The sequence below is a fragment of the Plasmodium coatneyi genome, chromosome 12 (assembly GCF_001680005.1).
Source record: "Plasmodium coatneyi strain Hackeri chromosome 12, complete sequence".
NCBI lineage: Eukaryota > Apicomplexa > Aconoidasida > Haemosporida > Plasmodiidae > Plasmodium > Plasmodium coatneyi.
Genome location: NC_033567.1, coordinates 1707201 through 1732754, shown reverse-complemented (window position 1 = coordinate 1732754; position 25554 = coordinate 1707201). Strand labels below are relative to the sequence as shown.

The window sequence follows — 25554 nt, the reverse complement described above, 5'->3', positions numbered from 1 at the left end:
ATATTATAATTGCAACGTGTAAAAAAATATTAATAATATAATGCCACACGTAAATAATCATGTTACCATGGAATATATATATATATACATATATATATGTATATTTATGTGGAACTTCACATAAAAAAATTAATTATATTTTTTTTGTCCAAAAAGGGGAAAAAGAAGAGGGAGGAAAAAATGTTCATGCACCTCCTATTTATCATGCAATAATTATAAGGAAGGTAAAAAAAATCTAAATATAATATTTTAAACAAGCATAATTACAATGCCAATAATATAATGCATGGGTGCGGAATGTATAGGAAGAGTGTATATGCAGAATGAAAAAGAATTTTGATTTTTCTTCTTCTTCATTCCTTCATTTTAGCATTTTAACATATTTCTTCATATACTATTCTTCCTGAAGTATATGTACACATATATAATAAGTTCGACATACATACATATGTAATGATGTCGACATGTATACATATATATAATATGGTATTATAATTACTTTGAAAAAATTGAAACATTCTGTGCATTGTGCTATTGGATTAGAAGAAATAGGAAAAATAAATAAGTAAAAATATTTGACATGCTCATGCCTGTTCATAATCATTCTGCAGAATAAGGGAGCGTAAATTCCTCTACATTTGCACACATTTCCACGTATGCTCATATATGTATTCTGTATGAATACATATATAAAGGACAACATACATTCTTAGTATAATTTTTTTTTTTTTTTGTAGAAGTAGTTCCACATGTGAACACATAAACAGAAGAACACATATGAAGAACAATGACAGTAAGAAATATAAAAAAGAACTGCATTAAACATTCATACTCATACTGAAAAGAAGGCAATATATGTGTGGAATATATATATATGTAGAATGTGTATGCAAACGTATACATATATAGGAACATTTATATATATGTACATATGTATATGTATGTGCATCACCCTATCCCTCTCCCCAATTATATTTATAGGATATGAATTTAATGCAATTACCCTCCAAGGTAGCATATGCTGAATTCAATGGAGAAGGGAGTACATACAGCGCATCCTGCTCTTGGCTGGAATATACAAGGACCGCATTGGAAAGTGCACTTGATGAATGCGGAAAAGTCAAAGGATATGTAGATCAAATAGTAAAAGCATGGTGTATTGTGCAGAATTCAGGGGGAATGCGTAACTTAGGGAGTACGCACTGTTTTCCCTTCTACTACTGGTTAGGTAATATATTATTTAACCAATTAAGACTTGAATCACCTTTGGAAACTATGAAAACAATCTATGAAAATCTAAATGAAGTTCTGAGTAAAGAAAAGTGTACAATTATATATGATAACATTGACCAAACTACCTTTGGTCATATGAAAGCAGCATATGAATATTATCAAGACCATGCGAAAATAGAAAAGCAACTAAATCAACTGGATAAACGTTGCACTGCTGCATATCAACAACACCTAACGAACATTGTTTCAGCATATAAAAGTATAAATGGAAACTGTGTAAATGATATGACTAAACCACATTGTAGGGATTTTAACAACAGCTATAAGAAACACAGTCCCCTGGGGCCACCGGAATTAACATGCACTATAGAAAGCGGGCAGAAATCATCGGAGGGGTCTGCACATGCATCAGTCCAATTACAAACAGAGGAAGTAAATTCCTCCAGTGGAACCATCCCTACCACTGCCATATCATCCGTTTTCTCTGTCCTGGGAATGGGAGTGGCGGCTGCTTCATTCTTTTTATATAAAGTAATAATTAGAAAAAATATGTACTCCATGTACATATATATACATATACGTATATATGTCTACATATACAAGTGTATATATACACACTTATACACATATATATGTACGTATACATATATATATAGCATATATATATATGTGTATACATATATCGGTATATATATATGCATGTATATGTATATATATACATATTTTTACACTTTGTGCCCTTTACAATTTTCAGTATAATCTTTTACCTTCATGGATACATAGCGCACTTAGTGGAAAGAAGAGAAAATCCACCATGAGACGTAACTTTGATACATCAACGGACGATACTTCCACACTATATTCAACAGCAGATTCGGCAGACAATTCCACTATATATGATGGACGACGACCACGAGCACCTCAAAGAGGAAGAACGAAGAATGATCTCCCTGAACAGAAACAAGGAAGGAATGTGGCTTATCACCCTACATAATGCCTCTACAGCGGAAAAGAAATAAATATAAATGTTTTGCACGCTCCAATTTATAATTAGTATGTGCATCCGCTTCCCCCCCTTTTGTTCATAACTTACCTGTGTACAAATACTCTTCTATATATATATATATGTGTGTTTTTTCAGCAGGATAAGTGTGCATAGTGCATCATCATTTGGTTTAAAATGTTCCTATTTCGAGGTAGTCAACCATACGAAATTCTATATATGAAAGAATACCGTGATGATCGCGTATACATACATCTAGTACGAACACACTCCTGTTCGGACAATTCACAAATTCGACATGAGACCCCAATTGGGGGCTCCTATATATGTATCCGCAGGAGGAAAATGGGTTCCTTATTCCAGCGGATATATATATAGGAGCCCCTAATTGGGGTCTCATGTCGAAGCACATGGTTTCAGCAGTTGGGTGAGCACTTGGAGGGATGCAACGCAGGTTTTTTTTTTTTAAATTGGGAAGGACACATGTAAGATTTGTGCAACTTGATAAGTGAAACCTGCTATTTTAGTGGAACTGTTATTAGTGGAAGTGCTATTTTAATGGAACTGTTATTAGTGGAACTGCTATTTTAGTGGAACCTATGCCTATATTCCATAATGGAACTCCACCATCGAACTTATACATATATGTGATCCTAATTTATCCATCCTTCCACTCATATATAACATGCTGCTTCCCCTTTATATTATTCATAACCCTCCCCAATAAGGGGTGAGAAGAGTATATATATGCGCAATATTTTAGGCTACATTATTTCTATTATAATTTGCCACTATACATTACAATGGGTAAAAATATATAAATAACGATCATGATACATATATACATGATCATGTGCATCTTTATTTATGTTATATACCCAGGAAATAGCACAAATGAAACGTTCTGTAGAACTTGAATTTTCGGAGCTTCATAAAATTTCATGGAGAAAAAAGGAACGAAGGAAGGAAGCAGGAAAAAGTAGCTCAAATGGCACAACATATATATTTCATATAAAGAGGAACCATTTGTGGTGTGCTTATTAAAGAACGAAAAAAAAAAAAAAGCGAAGAAATAGAAAAATGTTCATATACTGAGCGAGTATAAATAAATAAGAAGGAAGGGATTTATGATAAAAGGAATGATTACTATTATAGTGCTGTGTGCGCACATACAGTACACTTTTCTTTCTCTATCTTCTTCATATATGTATATAATTAATATATATACATATATACCAACATATATATATACATACATATGTATATATATATATATATATATATATATTTATTTAAATATATGTATATTAAATAACCGAAGTGCACATGTGCATAATAATAAATAATTATAATACTTCCTGGGAGGTTGTACATAATGCAAGAATAATGGAATAAATGAATGAAGGAAGGAACTGTATATAAAAAGTTTATTCGTTCCTCCCCTCGTCATTCTATCATTTCAGGACATTCTTCCACATGTTCATCTTTAATTATATTTGCACTTATGTAATGACTTTGATACATATACGTATAATGTGTTATCTCAGTTAGAAAAAAATTGAAGGGAATGCACAATGCGCAAAAAAAAGGGAAGGAAGAAGAAAGTAAAAGCTTAATATGTGCTTCCTTTTTCTAGAATCATTATAGGGAACAAAGGAAAAATGTTCCCACACATATATATATTACAAATGTATAAATATATATAGGAGCAGAAACACACATTTTATATAACATATACTAAATAATGTTTATGAACCATGGTGGTACAAGTAATACCCCTTTAACTCTTTGTTTAAAGTGCACACAGTAGCTCATGTATTTAATATTCTCTATGTGCACATAATATAATAGGAACATGGAAATACATATACATTTCACTGATTTCCTACTTGTAGGATCAGGATCAAGGCCAGCATTGCAAGTTGGAAGATTTACCTTCACAAAAAATATATAACCATTTCAAGAATGATGGAAATGAATGTAAGGATAGTGCCTCTAAGGTAACAGAAATAAGGAACATCTTGGAAGATAAATTAGGGCATAACATCAAACATGAAGTAAGAAAATATGCTGAAAAAATTACAGGAGCTTGGTGTCTTTTATCTAAAGTGAAAACAGAGGAGGAACCATCACCACCCCCACCCCCACCGTGTAAGGTGGGGGTGCTGTGTGATTTCTTTTATTATTGGTTAGGGGATAAATTAAATAACAATTTGAGCTTCGGTACTTCACTTCAGGACATTATGCAGAAAATATACGCTAAATTGGAAAGGTTCAACGAGCTGTGTACAAACAACAGTGTACACATAAATATGGACAAGGAATTTGAACCTCGTCGAAAAGCCATATTCGATTATTACTACGATTACCGAACCATATGGAAGAACCTACGGGAGAGTGGCAGTAATTCTTGTAATGGAGCATATGACACCTACCTAAAAGGCGATAAGGGAGTTGGTGGTGTTGGTGGGGCTGACGACGCTTATAATCAAGTAGAAGCAAGCTGTCCCGATGATGGGGGTGATGATTACTTCTGTACAGAATTCTGGAAGAAGAAGTTCAAAAATGAGAGCAACCCTATCCCAAAACCGGGGGATCTAGTGTCTAAAGCTGCGGGAGGGGCGGAGCTTCCGTCAAATGGAGAAGATGATGCAAATCTCCTTTCCTGTTTGGAAGTGTTGTCTTCCAAAGTTGCTACAATGCGGAAAGAAGCGTTATCCCACCTATCACCATCATCACAGGAGGGTGATGGTGGTGGAAGTGGTGTTGCCCCAATTGTCTCCTCCATAATAGGTACACTAATTGGAATACCTGCGTTAGGTGCTCTTTTTTTATATAAGGTAACATTACATAATTACCACTATGTATATATATATGGATGTATATATATACATGTATATATAGTGTATGTATATATGACCATTCCCACATTCCTTCCCTTTCCTCCTTTTTTTTCAGTATAATCTTTTACCTTCCTGGCTCCACAACCACTTTGGAAACAACAACAACAGTGGTGGAAGAACAAACACAAGAAAGAGAAGATCCACTGAACATCATCACTATGACACACTAACAGACGAATCTACTGAATACACCACAGATTATTCCACAACAACAAATTCCATAACCGATTCCATGACAGAATATTCTGCTCCATCATCCACAAGAAGAACAAATAATAGGAACGGACAGAAAAATATACGTTATCAAAGTGTGTGACGTTGCATTGTATGTAACAACACAACACACAAAACAAACAACAACAACAAACATAACAACAACAACAAACACAACAACAACAACAAACACAACAACAACAACAAACGCAACAAACAACAAAAACTCCAACAACTTCTAATCAGGCTGTTCCAGGTGCATAGGAGTGCTCCTTCCGGTACAGCAGTGTAGGCTGGTACGGTGTTCAATAGTTCATATGGAGGTCGAGTTCAATCATAAAGCAATAGGAACATTAATTTTTGACCACTATTCTATTCTTAAATGTATGGATAGCTGTTCATAAATGTGTTATGCATATTTTTTTTTTGCGGTATACAAGTGTATGCAGTATTCAGAAGGGGCGCTTACTAAAACGTATAGATAGAAGGGACAACAATAATGGTACTACACGCATAATTTGCCTTAAAGCCTAAAGGGGAGGGTTGTTGCACTTTTATAATATATTAGCCTATAATTCATAATTGGAAGGAGGAGCGGGGTAACGCATTGTATATGTGGACTACCACTGGGTGCGTCATTACTGGGCACGGACTATGTAGTAAAGTTCATATCACATATATAAGAATTGTGTGCTTCCACATATATCATATTCTGCACGGTATTATAATTATTGTGTAATAAAAGTGAGAATAATTTTTAAATAGTACAGTTATAACATGGTATATATTGCCCGATCATATTATGAATGCTACTCTATTTACTCCTTCCCACGTTATATATTTCTTATATTTTAATTGAGTAGTTCACACATTGTTAAAAAAGAAGGAAGGAAGTATACATACAAGGAGCGGCTTGAACTGTACACTCATTCTCTATGTATTATTTATGATCATACATATTTACTAACACGATGAGCACGTGGAAGGGGAGTGGGATGATGTGGGACATGGGATGTGAAAAATATGGAAGTACTATTATTAAGTCATAAGAAGCGAAAAAAAAAAAGGGTGGAGTGAAGTACGTTAAGGAATATTAGTACCGTGTATATAATCTTCCCCCGCCCCTTGCACACCTTTGTATAATTACTTTTGATAAGTTCACACGGTACCTATTCATGATGTATTCATTCATAAAAATATGAATACAATGTACACATGTGAGAGGAGCAGAAGGGACAAAGGAAAGGAACACCTTGTACGTATAAACTGTATACTGTTCACATTAACAAATATTTTTTTCAATAACCTATTCCAATCACAATAGAACTTTAAATTAATAGTAGTGCATGCTGAAATGTTCATTAATAGTGTACGTTAAAAATTTCCGCTCCCCCGCCCCTTTCTCTTTTTTTTTTTGTATAACAATTGTAAGGGGGAAGGTAAAGGTTAAAAAAATAATATAATAATAATAATAATATAAAATTCCGCATAATAGAGTACTTTCCAATATTACATTAATATTCCTATTCGGAATGTATAAATACATAGGAAGAGCAGCACAACACACATTTTATAACATATAAAATTCATATTACATATATACAACAGAAGAATATGTGCATAAGCAATGCCAAAAAGGGGGGAAAGTTAACTCATTACACATGTTAAACAGAAGAAAAATATACGCTCGCATGCACCACATAAACAACGACCCGAACAATGACAAAAGTAATAACCACCCCACCCACTTTTCATTTATTTATTTCCATAATATAGATGTATACACATATAATTTTGCTCTATGTGCATAATGTAATAAATACAAAAAAAAATAAATAATACACATTTATACATATTCCACACAACAATTCCACCCATTTCAGCAGGATCTGCAGTGTAAGGTGGAAGATTTACCTTCCAGAAAAGTGTATAAAGCTTTTGGGAACAATGCCAGGCATGGCGAAGAGCGATGTTCGGAAATCACTTCTAAGGAAGAAGAAATAGAGGAAATTTTGAAAGGTAAATTAAAGAATGACTGGGATCCTGGTAAATATGCAAAGCAAATTGCGCCAGCCCTGTGTTTGCTATCTAAGCTGGACACAAAGAAGAAGGAATCATGCGAAAAGATATGTGATTTCTTCTATTTTTGGCTTGGGGACATATTATGTAATAATTGGAGATCAACTTCTTCATTCAAGGATTCTATGAAGGAAATTTATGGTAAATTAAAGGATTTAGGCGGTCAATGCAAGTATGAGGCTATGCACAATAATGTAAGTAAAACCATTTTCCCTCAAAGGAAAAAAGTATTTGATTACCTCCATGATTATAAAACAATAATACAGGACCTAAAGGAATCTAAGTCTAGCGGCTCCTCCTGCTGCGAGGATTATGCAACATACTTGGAGCAAGCTATAAGTGCTTATGGACAAATAGAAGCAGGTTGGAAAGTTAGTTCAGATGAATACTTTAAAAAATTCTGGACTCAGTTCAAAGGTAATGGTAATGGTGATAGGGGTGATAGTGGTAAAATTCCAAAACCGTCAAACTTGAATTGTGAGGGAATAGACGGAATAGTTCTTGAGTCGGACGCAGAGAACGAGGACGGAACAAATCTGGTTAATTGCTTAACACAGTTGTCTGCAGAAAGTCCTGAATTACAATCCATCACTGAAACAGAACACGGTCCTGTATCCACAGAAGTTCATTCATCCTCTGTAGGTAGAACCTCCACCCCTACCGCGGTAACCATATCTGGTACCCTGGCCACAGCTGCAGTTGCGACCATATCCTTCTTATTATATAAGGTAAGTACAAAATAACAATTCGAATAGTACAAATGTACAATTTGACGTATAAGTGCAATAGAAGTAAAATTACCAATTGAAATAAATATGAATAAAAACATATATATAGCAGTATTTCTTCTTCTTTATTATATAAAATACAAATGAACAGTTCGAATAGTACAAAATGTACACACATTTAAAAAAAAAGTACACAAATGTACAATTTGACGTATAAATACAATAGAAGTACAAATGTACAATTCGACGTATAAGTGCAATAGAAGTACAAATATATGTTCCTACTTTTGAATATTCATTTCTTATATGTAAAATAAACACAGACGAAAGGAAAGAAAGAGGAGGGGGATATGCTGTGCTGTATATGTGTGTTACATGCGTTTCCAACCTTCCTTCCTTTCTTTTTTTCCTTTCTTTACAGTATACCCCTTTATTTCGCACGATACGTGGTACCTCCCCAAAAAGGAAAAGAAGGTCAAATGGACGTCACCACTTTAACGACAACGACGACACTCTAACAACAGAAACAGCTTCCACCGAGTTGTCAACAATTGGTTCCACACTTGGTTCGACGATAGGTGACGATTCTACAGATGGAGCATCTACCATCTATAATGGTGGTAGATCGCCACAGCGACCACCACCCAGAAGAGCAAGAAATAATAGAAGGACCGGGCAACATAGGAATATTCGTTATCAACGTATGTGATGTCTACCATTAAATGTAATGCACCGTTGTGTGTTACATTGGAAAGGGAATGTTCCCTCACGCCCTCCTGAAGGGGGGGCGTGATATAAATAACCGCTTAAAGCTCATATAGTGTAAAAAGAGTGAATTGGCTTTTTCATTCCTTTGTTCCTTTTTTTTTTTTCCTCTTTTCCTTTTTTTTTTTTTTTTTTTGCTTTTGTTTCTTTGTGCAACTTATATTGACTCTACACAAAAAAAACTTGAATACACTTTTGTAAGGTGTCCAAAATAAAAAAATGAGAAAATAGTAGAATGAAAAAAAAAAAAAAAAAAAAAAAAAAAGGAAAAAAGAGTGCCTTAGTATATGAAAATATAATACGAATAAAAAAGGAAGAAGGGGTACATATAGCTCAAAATAGTACACAACGTACATATATATATATATACCTTCTATATACATATTATATGGATAAGCTACGTTGTATTCATCAAATGAAGAAAAATAAACAAAAGAAGAAAAAGGAAAAAGGTTTTAAAAAGTGGAAAAAGCGAGCAAATTACTATTACTGAGTGATCATAAAACAGAATGGGGATGGGGTGTGCTACAATGTAGGTAATAATACTACTGCTACCTAGCTACATGAATTTCTCCCTTCCTACATATAAATGAACGCACAATTCCTTCGCATAGGTACTTTTCGTAGCATTCCTTATTCATTTCATTCCTATAAATGTGCACGCACACCGTCTTTTAATTAAATATGTGAATAAATATGTACACATATTCGAAGAAGAGAGGCATGGTGCAATATGCTCTGCACATGTATGAAGCATGTAATATATGTACATATATTACATAATTCTTAATGAATGAAACTTTTAAAAAAATGGTAAAGTAATATAAATAATATATCTCCGTGCTCAAAATTTTATGTTTTTAAGGCGGCGAGGGGTAGGGTGGGGGACAGAAGAATTACATTTTTTTTTTCAATTATACGCTACAATAAAAGTGCACGGTATAAAATAGTAATAATAATAATAATACGACGACGGAAGTTGGAATAATTATGCACAATGTACAGAATAATGTACTAAATCCAATAATAAGCAGTGTACACGCATGAACATTCCGTATGAATATATATAAACACCATGTTCCTAACATAAATTTATTACTTATATAAAAATTCACATTATACCTATATATACACCACAAAGAAGCAATGTACACATACATGCATATGAACAATGACACCAGAACCGTCAAAAGCAGCAGAACTAACGGTAAAAAAAAAAAACACCCCTACCTTCATTCAAAGGAATAATTGAATAATTCCAATAATATATGTGGGCATCATGGAATACTATATATATATCTATAATATAATAGTAATGAGGACGTATGAAAATACACATTAACAACATTCCATTTCTACACAATGTACATGGTTCCACTTGCTCCTGCTGAATTCCATTTTTGTAGGCGGATGATTTAGCCCAATTACCCTCAAAGAAAGCATATGCTCAATTGAACGTTGGATGGAGTTTTAATGATGGATTCTGTACTTCGTCGGGAGATGTAAAGACTAAAATAAAGAGTATATTGGAAAACAGTGGGGATGCTGAAGATTATGCTCAGAAGTTTGTAAAAGCCTATTGTTACGCATCCACCATGGAAAGCAACAATTCCTATGGTTTATATTGTCAATATTTTTATTTTTGGTTATGGGATCTATTAAAAAACACATTGAAAATTCAATCACCTTTAGACATTATGAAAGCAATTTATGCGAAATTGAACGACGTTACTACTGTTGGAGGTAAGGAGGCATGTAAAATTATATACGACAATATTAGTGTCGAATATTATTTTCCCTCATATGAAAACACATTTCGACTACAAACAGGACTATTCATCCTTAGAATCACAGTTAGAGAATGATGGTAGGAAGTCCTGTACTGTGGAATATTTCAAGCACCTGCAGGCCATTAAGGACGCATGTTCTGCTATAACAGCAGATTGCACAGAAGGAGAGGGAGAACGTAAGGGTGGTCGGTATTGTAACCAGGTCAGTGCAGGGAAAGGGGGAAATGAAGATTACTGTAAGGAAGACAAAATACAAATACTAACATGTATAGAAGTACCGTCTAAATCACAAGTGGAGGAACCTGCAACACATACTGCATCTGGAATAGCTGGTTATACGCCCACCGCATGGAACCATGTTACCGTTCCTATAGTCTCTACCACACTTGGCACACTAGTCGGACTACCAGCACTTGCCGCATTCTTTTTATATAAGGTAAAATATTACAATAATTATAATTACCACTATGTATATATATATATATATATATATATATATATATATATATGTCTACATATGTATAAACATATATAAACGTATATATATATATATATATAGTGCATGTCTATATCACCCTTTCCACTTACTTTTCTTTTTTTTCCTTTTTTTTTGCAGTACAACCTTCTACCTTCATGGTTAAGTAGTCATTTTAAAGGAGGAAGCAGAGGGAGAAGAACAACAATTGAAAATGACTTTGACGACATGTTAACGGAGTATAATTCAACAATAGATTCTGCAGCAATTGGTTCCAAAACAGACGACGATTCTACACTGTATGGAACAGAATATGACACACAATCTATCACAAGAACAAGTAATAATAGAGAACAATCACAACAAACGCAAAGGCAAAGGAACAACAGGAACGAACAAAAACAACAAAGGTAAACAAATATTGCTTATCAGCGTACGTAATATGTTCCCCTCTCTTTCCCTTCCTTCCTCCTCCTTAGACCCTCCTTTCCTTTCCCCTTTTTTCAATTCGTTTTTATCATTTTAACTGAAGTATTTGTAATTCGACAGAAGAAAAGGAAAAAAGGGGAAAAAGTGCGCTTACCTCTTCACAAAAAAAAAGTAGGAAAGAAAAAAATTTTAAGCATAGAGACTTATGTAAAGAATAAATAAGAATTTTGGGCCTTCAATAAAAGAAGATGGCCCATCAGGTTCAAGTCAAAATAAAGTAAAGTGAAATAGAGGGGGAAGGAAGGAAAAAAAAATTTTTCTTCTTTTTTTTTTTTTCTCTCTTTTTCATTTGTTTATTTTTTACTTTTTTTTTTTTTTTACTTCCTTTCACTTCACTTATATATTGACATTACACACAAAAAAAAATTGAATACACTTTCGTAAAATGCACGAAAAAGAAGGTGAAAAATAATAAAATGAAAAGGGGAACATGAAAAAATGAAAAAGGAAAAATAGAGGTAGGAATTATATGTAGAATAAAATCAATGCTAGAAAGAGGGGGGAAATAATTGAAGCTCAGGTAATGTAGTGTAATGTATATATTTCTTACATAAATGAATTATTTGTAGTGTAATAATAGAGAAAGAAAGGAATGTAATGAATACATCAATATATAGAGCATAATATGCATTAAAAAAAAGGAATAGAGAAACTTCAAATAGTACATAACACAATGCACATATTCAGTGCATTGCATAAGTTATCATATTTTGAAAACACTTCCAATAATAATAAAATATGGAGAAAGAATAGCGCATGGTATATATTATTCTGAAGAAAATTCCACACTTCATATATATATATATATACATGATAAATAGGAAGAATGAATAACAGTGTAGTATCCTACATAATCATACGGAGTAGTACATTTAAAATATATGAATGAATAATAAACGAAAAATTTTGATTCTTTCCCCTTTTTTTTTCCATTTTCCCGAAATATTCATACATATTTCCTCTACATGAAAGAATAATTTGTTAACATAAATTTTATTCCATATACACATCATACACATATATCACACATATAGAAGAAATAATAACAGAAGCAAGAATAATAAATAATAATATTAATAAATAATAATATTAATAATAAAAGGAGAAGAAGAGGAATCACTCCCTGAGGAATCACTGCCTCAAGAACCACTCCCTAAGGAACCACTCCCTAAGAAAACCACTTAAAAGGGACTACTTCTCCTACATTAAAAAATAGCATACATACATGTACATACATACATCTATACATATATATATATATATATATATACATATATATATATGGACATATATATATCTACATATGTACATATATATATATACAACTATATACCTATATATACATGTATACATATATGTATACACATGTATGTACATGTATGTATGTGCAAAAATTTTTTTCCTCCCCCATTGGAATTATATATTTACAAAGTTTCATGCACAAGGTTCATGCACAAAGTGCAAAATTTTGATTAGTTCACCTTTGAATAATATGAGTGGAAGTCATGGAGGGAGAAAGAGGACTCTATTGCAATATGCTGTCTGGAACTTTAGATGGATATAAGCATATGCTAAGTTCGTCATTACAGCAGGACCATCGTGATGAAAACTTCATGAATCATATTTTACGCGCCTGGTGCTGTGTATCTGGCATTCCAACAGGGGAACTCGATCAACAAGCTCGCTGCGATATTTTTTATTACTTAGTGGGAACCATAATATATGGAAAAATCCAAGACGAAAATGAATTTGGGCGTATTATAAGCGGATTACCCGTAATGCTAGGATTATTCTTCAATATGAAGGAATGTACCATAGAACAGAAGAATGGAAACGCAGCAAAATTCTTTGATAAAATAAAGGAAAAAATGGAAAGTTCTTCCTTAGGAAGTGAAGGACCATGGAACGGACATGATGATTCAGCTAAGGTCAATTGTGAAAGATATGCTACTTATTTACAGAAAATTGCTGATGCATATAAGAAGGTACAACAAGAATGTGGCGACACACTAGACACAGGGAGGCGTGAGGGTTGTGTAGGGGTTACGGAAGGGTATAGAAAATATACTCCTCAACAATTGTACGAGGCAATGTATACTACAGCAGGGTCACTACAACCTGTACCGGAACTTCCAGGGTTACCACCAGGAGCACAGGTGCAATCAATATAATAACTTCACCCTCACTTCCTTCCCCATCAAAAGGGAAGGGAAAGGGAAGGGAGGAAGGAAACACCCTTCGTTCCACCAACCGCCACCCTAACAATGGACCTTCCTTCCCACATCCCACATTTCTATTTCACTTTGTAGGAAACGTGTCTGGGTAAATTGCCTTCACACAAAATGCACCAAGAATTCAGTGGTGCCATGGAGAAGAGTGAATGTGGAACGAACGCAGAAACAGTAAAAAATGAACTCACGGGTATATTGACCTCATATGGACACGTACAGGGCTATGGGGAACAGGCTGTAAAAGCCTACTGCCTTGCCTCTTCGAAGAAGGAAAAGGACAAGGCATCATCTGAGGAGAAGTATTGTACATCTTTATATTATTGGATAGGGAATGAGCTATTCAGCACTATGACCGACTCTACACAGTTTGCTACCGCTATGAAAGACGTCTATAACAAATTGGAACAACTCAAGGGGCTGCAAATTAATGACAAATGTAAGGTTATGTATGAAAATGACAACATCACTTGGGACATTTTCAATCACATGAAAGCATTATATGAATATAGGCAAGATTACAACACCATATATGCAACTGCAACTGCAGATGCAACTACACAAGTGGATTGCGCAGGGAGACCTAAAACTGGCAAATGTCACTGTAAGTATGACTATTCCAGCTACCTAACCACCACTGTTGATGCATACAATCAAATGAGGCAACATTGTGGAGACAGAGGTGGAAGTGGTACACATTCTGACAAAGCATGGTGTACTGAATTCAATAGATGGTTCCACCAACAGAGGGAAGATGTTTCTCCTAGCAGCAACTCCATTCTATCACCATCACAATTAAAGTGCAAATTAAAATACACCTCAGATTGTACAAATATTACCATCCCTGCTGCGGCTATATTTGGTACACTAACCTCTATAGGAATACCAACAATTGCTTATGCTTTCTATAAAGTAATTAACATAATTATTACCATTATATATTTGAAATATGTATATATGTACTTATATATAGACACCATATGCATATATATATATGTCAACATATGTATATATATGTATATATATGTGTGTGCATACTACCCCCCCTTTTTTTTTCTTTTTTTCTTCCCTTTCTTTCAGTACGGTCTCTTAACTTCTTGGTTTGGTAATCACACTTTTGGAAATAGCAACAGCGGAGGAAGAAGCAGGAGATCGGCCAGATCAAACTTTGATACTCTAAGGGACAGTTCTACGGAGTATTCTGCTAATTATTCATCAGTAGCCTCAAGGGCAGCTTCCACAACAACAGATTCGACAGATGGTGCATCTACCATATATGATCGTGGTAGATCACCACCTGGGCAAAGAAAAGGAAGAATGAAGAATGTTGATGAACGAAGAAGGAAGAATGTAGCTTATCACCCTACATAATGACCCTACCAAACAGTATTTAGAATCTACTTCTGTTGTTGCTGCTTTCCCATATTATAAGTAGCGCATGTAGAACACTGAATAAGGAACATTGCAATGTAACGTGCTACCCCCTTGTCCCTCACTCCTTCACCCCTTCCATGCGAACTATAATAAAGTGCAACATTCTATATATATAAAAAGAGAAAAAAAAATGCTGCCATTATGTGCACATATATATAAGACACATAGTGGAAATTATCCATTATTGAAAAGTGGGCTTCCCCTTCCTGCCCCCCTCACCCCCCTTTTCCATAATATCCATTAAGAATTCATAATTCAAATAAAAAAGTTAAACATATATAGATGGGTCATATGTACTATGGGGAAGGAGTAAGCAACATCGTAATTTATAAAAATAGATGTGCGGGTGTATACACTATACAAGGTTTGTATATTAACCCTTATCATGAACATATTAAAAAATTGCACAAAAAAAAAAAAAAAAAAAAAAGTAATCTAACAAATATATGTATAAAATCACAACATAAAATCACATTATGACCTTAGTAGTGTAGCACTAGAATGTAGTAGTTTTTTTTTTTTTTTTTTTTTTTGTGCAATTCTTCCCGATTGTTGGTAAGTTCTGTTTTTATGATATTTTTTCTGGGAATTTTCTACATTTTAAATTTTGACTCCATATATTTTGTCATTTCCACCAAGAGCACGTTCCCACAAGCGCGCTCAATAATATATATACCATAATTATAGGAACTGTAATGTAACATATAGTCCATGAATAGGGTGGTAAGGTATTATAAGTTTTGACGAACAAGCCTATGCAATACAGAGCTACTGGATAAAAAAATATAATGGCCAATGCGAGAAATATCCATTCTTTATTTTTATTACTAGCATATGCCAATTTACTGAAGAATCCTTTGCGTCCGTTTTTCATTTTTTCATTCATCGCCTTGCTCTTTGTGCATTGTGACTCTTCTGATTTAGTCTTCGAATTTGATGTTTTAGACTTTCCATCCAACGCGGTATTTCCAGGAGGACCTCCTTTAGGACTAGCAAGAAATTTACTCTTCTGTGGTCTGCGCATTTCAGTTTCACTCATTAGTGATCTTCCAGTTATTATATTTAGTGAACCATTCTGACTAGTGCCATTATCGTATAGTATGTCCAATGGAATTACCTAATATGGGGGAGGTACGAAGGTGAAAAAAGGATGGGTGATGGACATTCAAAACTTGTGGGGAGTATATATATAAGTATTATAATAAAAAAAATAAAATAAGTGCGCCATAATAATGTATATGTGATGTCAAATATATTTTTTATATAGGTGTAACAATTCTTATCCTACATAGTTTGCATATTGCCAGAAGATTAAAATGAAAGTTAATATTAAAATTCTCGAAAGGGGTGCCATTTTAATTTTTTTCTTCTTTGTTTGTTTTTTTGCTTGATTCTTTTTACTTTTTTGTTTGCTTCTTTTTTTTCTTTTAAAATGAAATAAGTTTAAAATAAAAGTGTATTTTTCTCTTCTTTTTCTTAAATTACAAAGTGTTTATAAAGTTGTTTGTGAAGTTGTTTGTGACGTTGTTTGTGAAGTTGTTTGTGAAGTTGTTTGCGTGCGCGGCATTTCATTCACTGCTTTATTGTAGGGGTGTCTGTATGAAGGTGTAAACTTTTTACATTTAAACTTTTTTTTTTATTTAAAACTTTTTACTTTAAAAAATTTTTATTTTTAAACTTTTTTTTACCTTTTTTTAAATTTAAAAATTAGAATGTACACTAACACATGTGGAAGGTGTTATATAATATAATTTAAAATAATGATAAAGAAGTTTATTTTAATTACCCATAATTATAATATTCAAATTTAGTCAAGGTGGTCAGTATTTTTTATCTAACAGAGAAGAAAAGTGTAACACCCCCACAACCTCCATGTATTCTACACTCATAGTTGTACAATACATGGAGGGCGAATTATCTGCACATTTTTAACAATGGGATTTTTTATACATGTATACACTAAAAAATTACTACCCGTTTTTTTTTTTCTTTTTTTTCTTTTGGGGGGAAATAATGTTAAATATAAAAAAAAAAAAAACTAAAAATTTTTTGTGCTTATATACTTTTACCTGTATATATTTTTTGTTTATGGGGGCGATGGAATTTATTTTACCTACAGATTTAAGGGGTCGTGGCTGTTTAGAGGTTTCTATAGTGTGTATTAATTTTTTTTCTTTAGGAAAGGTATTGTTCTTGCATGCATATGTATCATTATATATATGTGCATATTATTAGGACTATTATCATCCAAACAGTGCTTTATGAAACTATTTTATGGTTATACATTATGCTGTATAATGAGTGAAAAGGAGTACAATGTGCACAATTTACACCGTTGTGCACATGCGTAACCCTTCCTTCATACTTTCCTCCTCATTAGACCCTCGTTCCTTCCTCTTCCCTTAGACCCTTCCCTTCCTTCTCCATAGACCTCTTTTCCTTGCTTCCTTGGACCCCTTCCTTTCACCCTAACAACTCACCTACCATCGCCCTAACAACCCACCTAACACCACCCCTAACAACACCTTCCTCCCACCTAACAACCATTCCTTCCACCAACCACCTTCTAACATCACCTGGTGGATGAGGTATATGGGATTGAATATTCGGATGAATTTTCCGTTGTTGAGGTGTAGTCGTCGTCGTCCCCCTCAAAATCATTAAATTCTCTCCTGAGGGACCTTTTACTTCTTCTGCTTCCGCTCATTCCTCCCGCAGAGAAGTTATTCCCCTTAAGGAAGAAGAGGTGTGATTTATACTTGTAAAAAAAGTATGCTAAGGCAGGTAGTCCCACTGCAGCCAATGCACCAGACACAGCACCAGGGACGATGCTGCTAGCATCTGCTTCTTCCCTTTCATTTCTGTGACTACCACCACCATCACTCCCTCCTTTTCCTTCTCCACCAGAGACACCATCTGCTAAATCGGCATCACTAAAACTACCACTACTACCAGCTTGATTTGGATTGGGATTTGGTTTAGGTTTTGGTGGTGGTGGTGGATCGTCATTTCCACCTAAAAACAAAAAAAATACAAAAGTTAATTTCAATATAATATATATTTTTTTTTTTTTTTTTTTTTTTATACACCCTTCGGGTGTACTTCCCCCCCAAGGGGGAAAATACACCTATCACCTTTAACAACCTTCCACCCCTACCACCTAACACCAACCACCCTAACAACCATCCTTCCTTTAACGCTTAAACCTTTCCTTTTTTACTTCCTTAGACCACCCCCCTTTCCTTCCCTTCCTTAGACCACCTCCTTCCATGGACTACCTCCCTCCTTAGATCACCTTCCTTCCTTCCACCTAACGACACCACCCCTAACACTCCTTCCTTCGACCGTACCACCCTTAACAACCCACCTACCACCACACCATCATAAAGCAGTGTAGCAGCATAAATAAATATACCACTTACCATCTACCACGGCGTCGCCAAGGTCGAAGTCATCTCCAGCAGACGGTTTTTTTGGAGTTGTGCATGGTAATTCTAAATTCCCTTCTTTCCCTTTTTCCTCGAATATTTTTTGAAATTCTGCACAACATGTAGTAGTAGCACTCCCCCCACAACTTGTATATACAGCCCCATAAGTGTGAACAATTTTCTGTAGGTGTCTGGAAAACTCCCTATCACAGGAATTGCTAAATTGACGTAAATAAAGTTCAAGAAGTTCGCGGTCCTGAGTGTAGTCATATATTATTTTCTTTGGATCGAAGGTTTCTTTGTTAATATTAGTACATAATATTCTACACGCACCTCGGGTAATTAATACTTTTAACTCATCGTAAATCGCTCTCATGGCTTCCTGGAAGATATTAGTATCATTTAATTTACTTGATAATATGCCTCCCAACCAATAATAAAAATAATAACACCAATCATCAGTGGAATTAGTGGGATGCACATGATTATGTATGTAACACCATGCTTCTACAATTTTCTCTGCGTAGGTCTCGGCATGGCTATCTGCTTTAAGATAAGCTTTTATTTGTTCCTTAACTTCTCCTACTTTGCCTTGATTATTACACCGAATTGAGTTCCTTACCATTGGGAAATTTCCGTATAAGTCCTTCCTTGAATTGAGTAAATTTAAATGTTGTATCTATAAGTATAATTGGAAAAATATATGTGTCCCCATACATTCTATATTATTATTATTCATTCCTTTAATCATATGGTGTTGTACGTACACACTGTTGAACTCTATTTTGAGTAGGAAATGAAGTTGATTACGTTTGCCTTCGCCCCTTCTGTTGCCATTGTTCAGGGGCATATGTGTATATATATGTGTATGTTTGTGTGTATATATATATGTATACATATATATATGATTTTTTTCTTTCCCCCCCTTTTGCCTTGTATAAGGAAATTTTTGTGTTATAAAAATGTTGTGTGTTGCGTGCTGTTTTTCCCCCTTTCTTCTTTCGAAATATATATATATACATATATACGTATATGTATATATATATGTATATATGTTATATATATACATATATATACATACGTATAGATATATCTTTTTCCTTTCACTGACTATTTATGTAAGAATGTAAGATGTTCTTCTTTTCTCTTTTTTTTTTCTTTCAATCTTTTTTCTTTCTATTTCTTCCATCTTTTTGTTTTTTTATGCTTTTCGTTTTTATTATTCTTTTTTTATTCTATTTTTATGATAAGGACATTATGGAGTTGTTCATTTATATATAATATGTACATATATATATTGTGTTATTATTTTTGAGCTAATCTTCTTCACTCTCTCTTTTTCTTTTTTTAATTTATATTATACGTTCTATATATATAGTGATGTATTTCTTCTTCTTCCGTTTTTATTTAAGTGGAAGGTTCTGTACTAACTATTTAACGACTCTCCTCTTAAACTCATATATATATATATTCTTATGTACCATAGTACTACTTCATTTTTTTTTTTTTTTTTTTTTCATAATATATTTGTTCGTCCACTCTATGTGTGCGCAAACTGAAATATTAATTTGAACATATGGAACGAGTGTACTTTGGTTCAAAATATTAATTTGCACATATAGAAGGAGTGTTTATTTATATATGTATATATATATAAGTGACATATAGATAAACATGTGGAACAGAGGTGGGGTATGCTGTAGGAACAATTCATTCCGCTGTACATTATTCCTAGTGTTGTAAATATTCCATTTAAGGAGTTCCGTCACCATCTGGAAAGGAGAAAAACAGTTTATATGTATTTCATCCCACTTCACCCCATTAAAACTATACTGTATTTTCAAAATGGTGTAATAAATTTGCAATTGGAGCATTCCACACACACAAAAAAAAAAAAAAAAAAAAATGAGTGTGAGAGGGAAGAGGGTGGCATACTATTCATTTTGAATGCACAGGGACCCCATACACTTTCCATGGTAATATACCAGCATATAAAGGGGGCACAATACTCCATAAATAACATTATATACTCAATTGAAGTGAAATGGTGAATGTAGATGGTGCATGTTGCGTGTGTGCACATATGTGTGTTCGAATAATATACAATAATGTAATAAGCTTCTGTTAACATGGAGGTTTTACATTCCATAGTAGTAAAAAAAATGGATGGTCCTCTACCTTCTTCATTAATGACCACCTCCAAAGGTTAGAAGCAAACAACTAATACTTGACCCCTGTCGCGGTCTCACCTCCTTAGAACTACAGGGGCACAGAATTCAGGAGGCCTATATTGGACAATTAAGGGAAGGTGCCCCTAGGATGGTCAAAATTCCCTCGTGTCCCCCTTTAGTAGCAATTCCTATATTGTACATACCTCCATGTATAAGATGAAGCAGTGGAAGGGAATGTTCTTAATATATATATATATATATGAAGCTGCCCCCCGAGCATGAATAAATATTCTGAGAATGAAATAGAGGAAAAAGCCATTTCTACCGGTCACATACCATCGTCTAAACTGGGAGGAAGGAAGGTTGTTCTCGTTCCTTCCTTAAGGAGGGAATGTTGTTCCCTTTCCACCTGGGAAGCTGTTCCCTTAGGAAGGGTGTTCTCCTTCCTGAAGAAAGAATGTTGTTCATTCTTCCTCAAGAAGAAGGAGGAATCTTTTTCCTTCCTTTCCTCCTTAGGCAGGTTACTTCCTTCCCTCCCTTGGGGGAAGGAAATTTACTGTAACGACAAACCATTAGAAGTAAGTAACTGCCTCCCTCCCCCTCCCCCACATATAGTCCCCACATATAGTCCCCACATATAGTCCCCACATATAGATAGTGTGTGTGTAAGAGGGGGACGGGAAGGTACCCCATCAACACAGAACTTATTTACCATCCCAAATGGTGATGCCCATATATTCATTTCTTTCAGTCTACTCTTACTATAGAACTTAGAAGAACTCCACTCTGTATTACGTTGAGCCCATTGAGCTGTATGTGCATGAATTCTATAATCTTCCAGTTCCTCTTTTTACTTCATATTACTGTCTCCCACTGTGGTTACAACTAAATCTCATCCATGTAACAGGCTTATAGGATCGTGTACTACCCAATTTCGCAGCAGAATAATCGGTTATATGTCTGTTTCCACCATGGAGAATCTGCAGGAGTGTAGAAAAATTTGAATACGGAAAAAGGGGGAAATAAAAATATTGGGAGTACCATAGACAGGTACTTCTCCTCCTTCTGAACAAGTGGAATCCAACTGTAAGGCATTACAATGTAGTTATGCCCAATAGTGTTCCTTTGTGTGCTGCAGTGCCGATTGGTACTACTTATGGCACATTTTATATGATAGGGACCATGAATAAAAATTTCTTATCATTATAAGTACAAATAGTGTAATCACAACCCTGCTCACACCTTACCCGTTACACACATATACATATATACCAACATATATATATATAAAGGGGGTAAATACCCATATTGAGGAGGAAAAATCTTGTATAGAATGGACATGGATGTAGTAGTAATGTTCCACACAAATCTATACATAAATCTAATTGTGCGCCATTTCCTTTTGTGCTGTAATATTTCTGTTGCAATCTGCACACTGCACACACATAAATATATATGTAGATAATGTGTGTATGTGTGTGTGTATGGGACGTAGTTCAACAATTATTCATTATATATATGTGTGTATAACATTCATGTCGTATAGATGCTCCTGGATTTGTGTGTACGTTCGGTACTGTACATTCCATATTCAGGAATATTTTGTTCTTATGCATATATATTTCATGCGAAAATAAATTATTTTGGATGTTCATAATATTCAATACGTGGATGCAGGCACATATATAGTGCCGTGAACTATATTCATTCATTTATTCCTTATCACCGTATATGTTACAATATATAACTATACAAATCGTGATTCCATAAATTACGACTCCATGAAGGAAGATAATTATACATATATAATCTTCCATATACATTAAACGCATATCCCCTAAGAGAACACGCGTACACCCTGTGACCTTTAAAACCCTTGAACCCCCCTCGAAAAATGAATTAAGGGACAGAGGGGGGATGGGCAAGGAATTGCGCACCTTTCTATATATGCAGCATTTGAGGGGGGGTTGGGGGGATCGAGTAAAGGTAGTAATATAATACTATGAAATAAAGAAATACAATGCAATATTAATGAATAAGTATATGAAAAACGAAGGCAAGAGAAAAAAAAAAAAAAAGGATCTGTTCCATATGAACTGTATACTACACAATATATATGTGATAGCAATTTTTAAATTAACCACAACTCCCCGTCTCCAAGCACATAACAATAAAACTTACACCAACATTGTATGGTGGAATTTTTCTCCACGAGGAAATTGCATTTTTATGTATATAATAAATGGTGAATTGTACAAATAATAATAATGCATTGCTTCCAATAATCACCTGAAAAACATACAATACTATAACACATAGATGAAAAATAAAGAAAAAGTGCACATGAGGAATTTAAAATTCTTCTTCTCTGTGTTATTTTGTTATATGGGTATGCTTCTGTATAAGGGACTAAGTATTCCTACCTACATATTAATTATATATATGTGCACATATGTAATGATTTCGACATAGATATATACTTAATGTGTTACCGCTATGCAGAAATTAAGCAATATGTATCATTTAAACAAGTAAAAATTTTGCTATTTATTCATATTTCATAATTATAAAACAAAAAATTCCATACGCACAATCATTACCAGAACAAACAAAAATACTCACACACACATACATCTACTTTGAATATATGAATGAATATATAAATACACTAAGGAGGGACAATTTTTAACATATAAATTCACATTATACACACATACAATACATACATACAACACACATAAACCACTGTAGAATAAATTTACGGTATATATGCAGAAGAATATATCCACACATATGAACAATTACAGGAACAATGGTAAAAGTAATACACGCTTCATTTATTTGCTCCATAAAATAAAATGTATATTAATGTGGTATACATATAATAATATTGCTCTATTCAAAACATAAGGGATGCATGGAAGTACATACACAAATTCCACCCAACAATTCCACATTTGTAGGAGGAACCCTGCAAGGTGGATGATTTACCTTCAAGAAAAATATATAACCATTTCAAGAGGGGCAATCAGGAATGTAAGGATATCAGTTCCTGGGAAAAAAGCATAGTGAGTATTTTACAGGGTAAATGGAAAGAAAACTGGGGATTTAGTACATGTGCCACTAAAATTGCGAATACTTGGTGCCTTTTAACTAATGTCATTACAGAGAAGGAGGATCAACCATTACCATCACCACAACCATGCAAAGAGGAGTTGTGTAACTTTTTTTATTTTTGGTTAGGGTCCGAACTAGAAGGAAAATTAAAATCAACTTTTCTACTTAAAGATGTTATACAAAAAATCTATAATACGTTGGAAGGGTCCAACAACGAACCATGTGCTCAAAGTTTTTTGAGCAGTACCATGAGCACAGAATTTTTATATCACAGAAAAAAAGTATTTGACTATTACCATGACTACCGAACCATATGGAAACAAATAAAGCATAATTCTCAATCAGGAATGTCTTCTTCTTGCACTACTGCATATGACACCTACCTGAATGGAGATAAGAAAATTGTTGGAGATGGTGGAGCTAAAGACGCTTATAATCAAGTAAGTGCAAATTGTGGCAGTGAGACTCAAAATCATGATGACTTCTGTAGAAAATTTTGGGACAAATTGAAAAATGGTGAGAAAAAAATTCCAGAACCATCAAAATTGAAAGAACAAGCACAGTCTGGAGCAGGCCCCCAATCAGATGGGGAGGAGGAAGGAGAGGAAGAAACCAACCTGACTAATTGCTTAACACAGTTGCTTTCACAACCTTCAGAACTTGCTGCTCCACCATCATTACCACAACAGGTGGAGGGTAGTGCTGCTTCTCCCAGCAGCAGAAGCATCACCCCTATCGTCTCTTCTGCATTATCCGTAGTGGGATTACCAGCACTTGGTTTTCTTTTATACAAAGTATTTACAATTGTCCATTACACACATTTATATAAACATACATACATGTACATATGTACATATATACATATATATACATATACTACTTATATATATATATGTGTTACATATATGTGTGCTACACATATATTTTTACCCTCTTTCCTTTCCTCCTGTCTTAGTATACCAATTTATTTTCTGACTTACGTAACAATCTCCTTAGAAGTAACGATAACATTAGTAGAATTAGGAGGAAAAAAAGAGCAACAACAACAACAATTGAGCATAACATTGATACCCTAACAGAAAGTGATTCCATAATAACAACAGACTCTACATTAGGTGACTCCACATTCGAATCAACAATAAATGACTCAACAATAGCTGATTCCACAACAGATTTGTCAACAACAGAAGATGCATCTATCATATATAATGAGTTACCACTTAGAAGAAGAGCAGGAAGTAGGAAAAATAATAGTAATATGAAGAGGGAGCAACAACAGCAACGAATACAAAGAAATATAAGTTATGGACGTATGTAATATATTCCTCCATAAAACAATAAGTAGGATCTAATATTACGCACATCATAAATAGCACATTTAGAACATTGGAATATAACAATGAAATGAATGTGTAATGTGATATGTTTCTTTCCTCCTTCCCTTCCCACTTAATATAAATGAACACCGCGCGAAGTCCGCACACACAGTTCATACACT

General features: G+C 34.2%; 7 protein-coding genes across 7 annotated transcripts; 6 read left to right on the top strand and 1 right to left on the bottom strand.

Moving 5' to 3' along the window:
- Positions 1 to 787: 787 nt before the first annotated feature.
- Positions 788 to 2252, top strand: PCOAH_00040480 (Variable surface protein Vir7-like protein; the record flags this gene model as incomplete). The annotated part of the gene is made up of 3 exons (XM_020060836.1): positions 788 to 793; positions 982 to 1764; positions 2106 to 2252. The coding sequence occupies 3 exons, from the start codon at positions 788 to 790 to the stop codon at positions 2250 to 2252; spliced, it is 936 nt and encodes a 311-aa protein (XP_019916480.1).
- A 1741-nt stretch (positions 2253 to 3993) lies between these two features.
- Positions 3994 to 5455, top strand: PCOAH_00040470 (KIR protein; the record flags this gene model as incomplete). The annotated part of the gene is made up of 3 exons (XM_020060835.1): positions 3994 to 4005; positions 4132 to 5076; positions 5195 to 5455. The coding sequence occupies 3 exons, from the start codon at positions 3994 to 3996 to the stop codon at positions 5453 to 5455; spliced, it is 1218 nt and encodes a 405-aa protein (XP_019916929.1).
- Positions 5456 to 7071: 1616 nt separating this feature from the next.
- PCOAH_00040460 (KIR protein) lies at positions 7072 to 8174 on the top strand (the record flags this gene model as incomplete). Its single annotated transcript, XM_020060834.1, has 2 exons — positions 7072 to 7080; positions 7239 to 8174. The coding sequence occupies 2 exons, from the start codon at positions 7072 to 7074 to the stop codon at positions 8172 to 8174; spliced, it is 945 nt and encodes a 314-aa protein (XP_019916628.1).
- Positions 8175 to 13213: 5039 nt separating this feature from the next.
- Positions 13214 to 14004, top strand: PCOAH_00040450 (KIR protein; the record flags this gene model as incomplete). The annotated part of the gene is made up of 2 exons (XM_020060833.1): positions 13214 to 13703; positions 13883 to 14004. The coding sequence occupies 2 exons, from the start codon at positions 13214 to 13216 to the stop codon at positions 14002 to 14004; spliced, it is 612 nt and encodes a 203-aa protein (XP_019916338.1).
- A 16-nt stretch (positions 14005 to 14020) lies between these two features.
- Positions 14021 to 15653, top strand: PCOAH_00040440 (KIR-like protein; the record flags this gene model as incomplete). The annotated part of the gene is made up of 3 exons (XM_020060832.1): positions 14021 to 14818; positions 14987 to 15191; positions 15586 to 15653. 3 exons carry the CDS (start codon positions 14021 to 14023, stop codon positions 15651 to 15653), a joined length of 1071 nt encoding a protein of 356 aa, XP_019917089.1.
- Positions 15654 to 15965: 312 nt separating this feature from the next.
- Positions 15966 to 16694, bottom strand: PCOAH_00040430 (Uncharacterized protein; the record flags this gene model as incomplete). The annotated part of the gene is made up of 2 exons (XM_020060831.1): positions 15966 to 16457; positions 16629 to 16694. 2 exons carry the CDS (start codon positions 16692 to 16694, stop codon positions 15966 to 15968), a joined length of 558 nt encoding a protein of 185 aa, XP_019917049.1.
- A 7057-nt stretch (positions 16695 to 23751) lies between these two features.
- PCOAH_00040420 (KIR protein) lies at positions 23752 to 25374 on the top strand (the record flags this gene model as incomplete). The annotated part of the gene is made up of 3 exons (XM_020060830.1): positions 23752 to 23760; positions 23903 to 24850; positions 25012 to 25374. The coding sequence occupies 3 exons, from the start codon at positions 23752 to 23754 to the stop codon at positions 25372 to 25374; spliced, it is 1320 nt and encodes a 439-aa protein (XP_019916760.1).
- Positions 25375 to 25554: the final 180 nt, after the last annotated feature.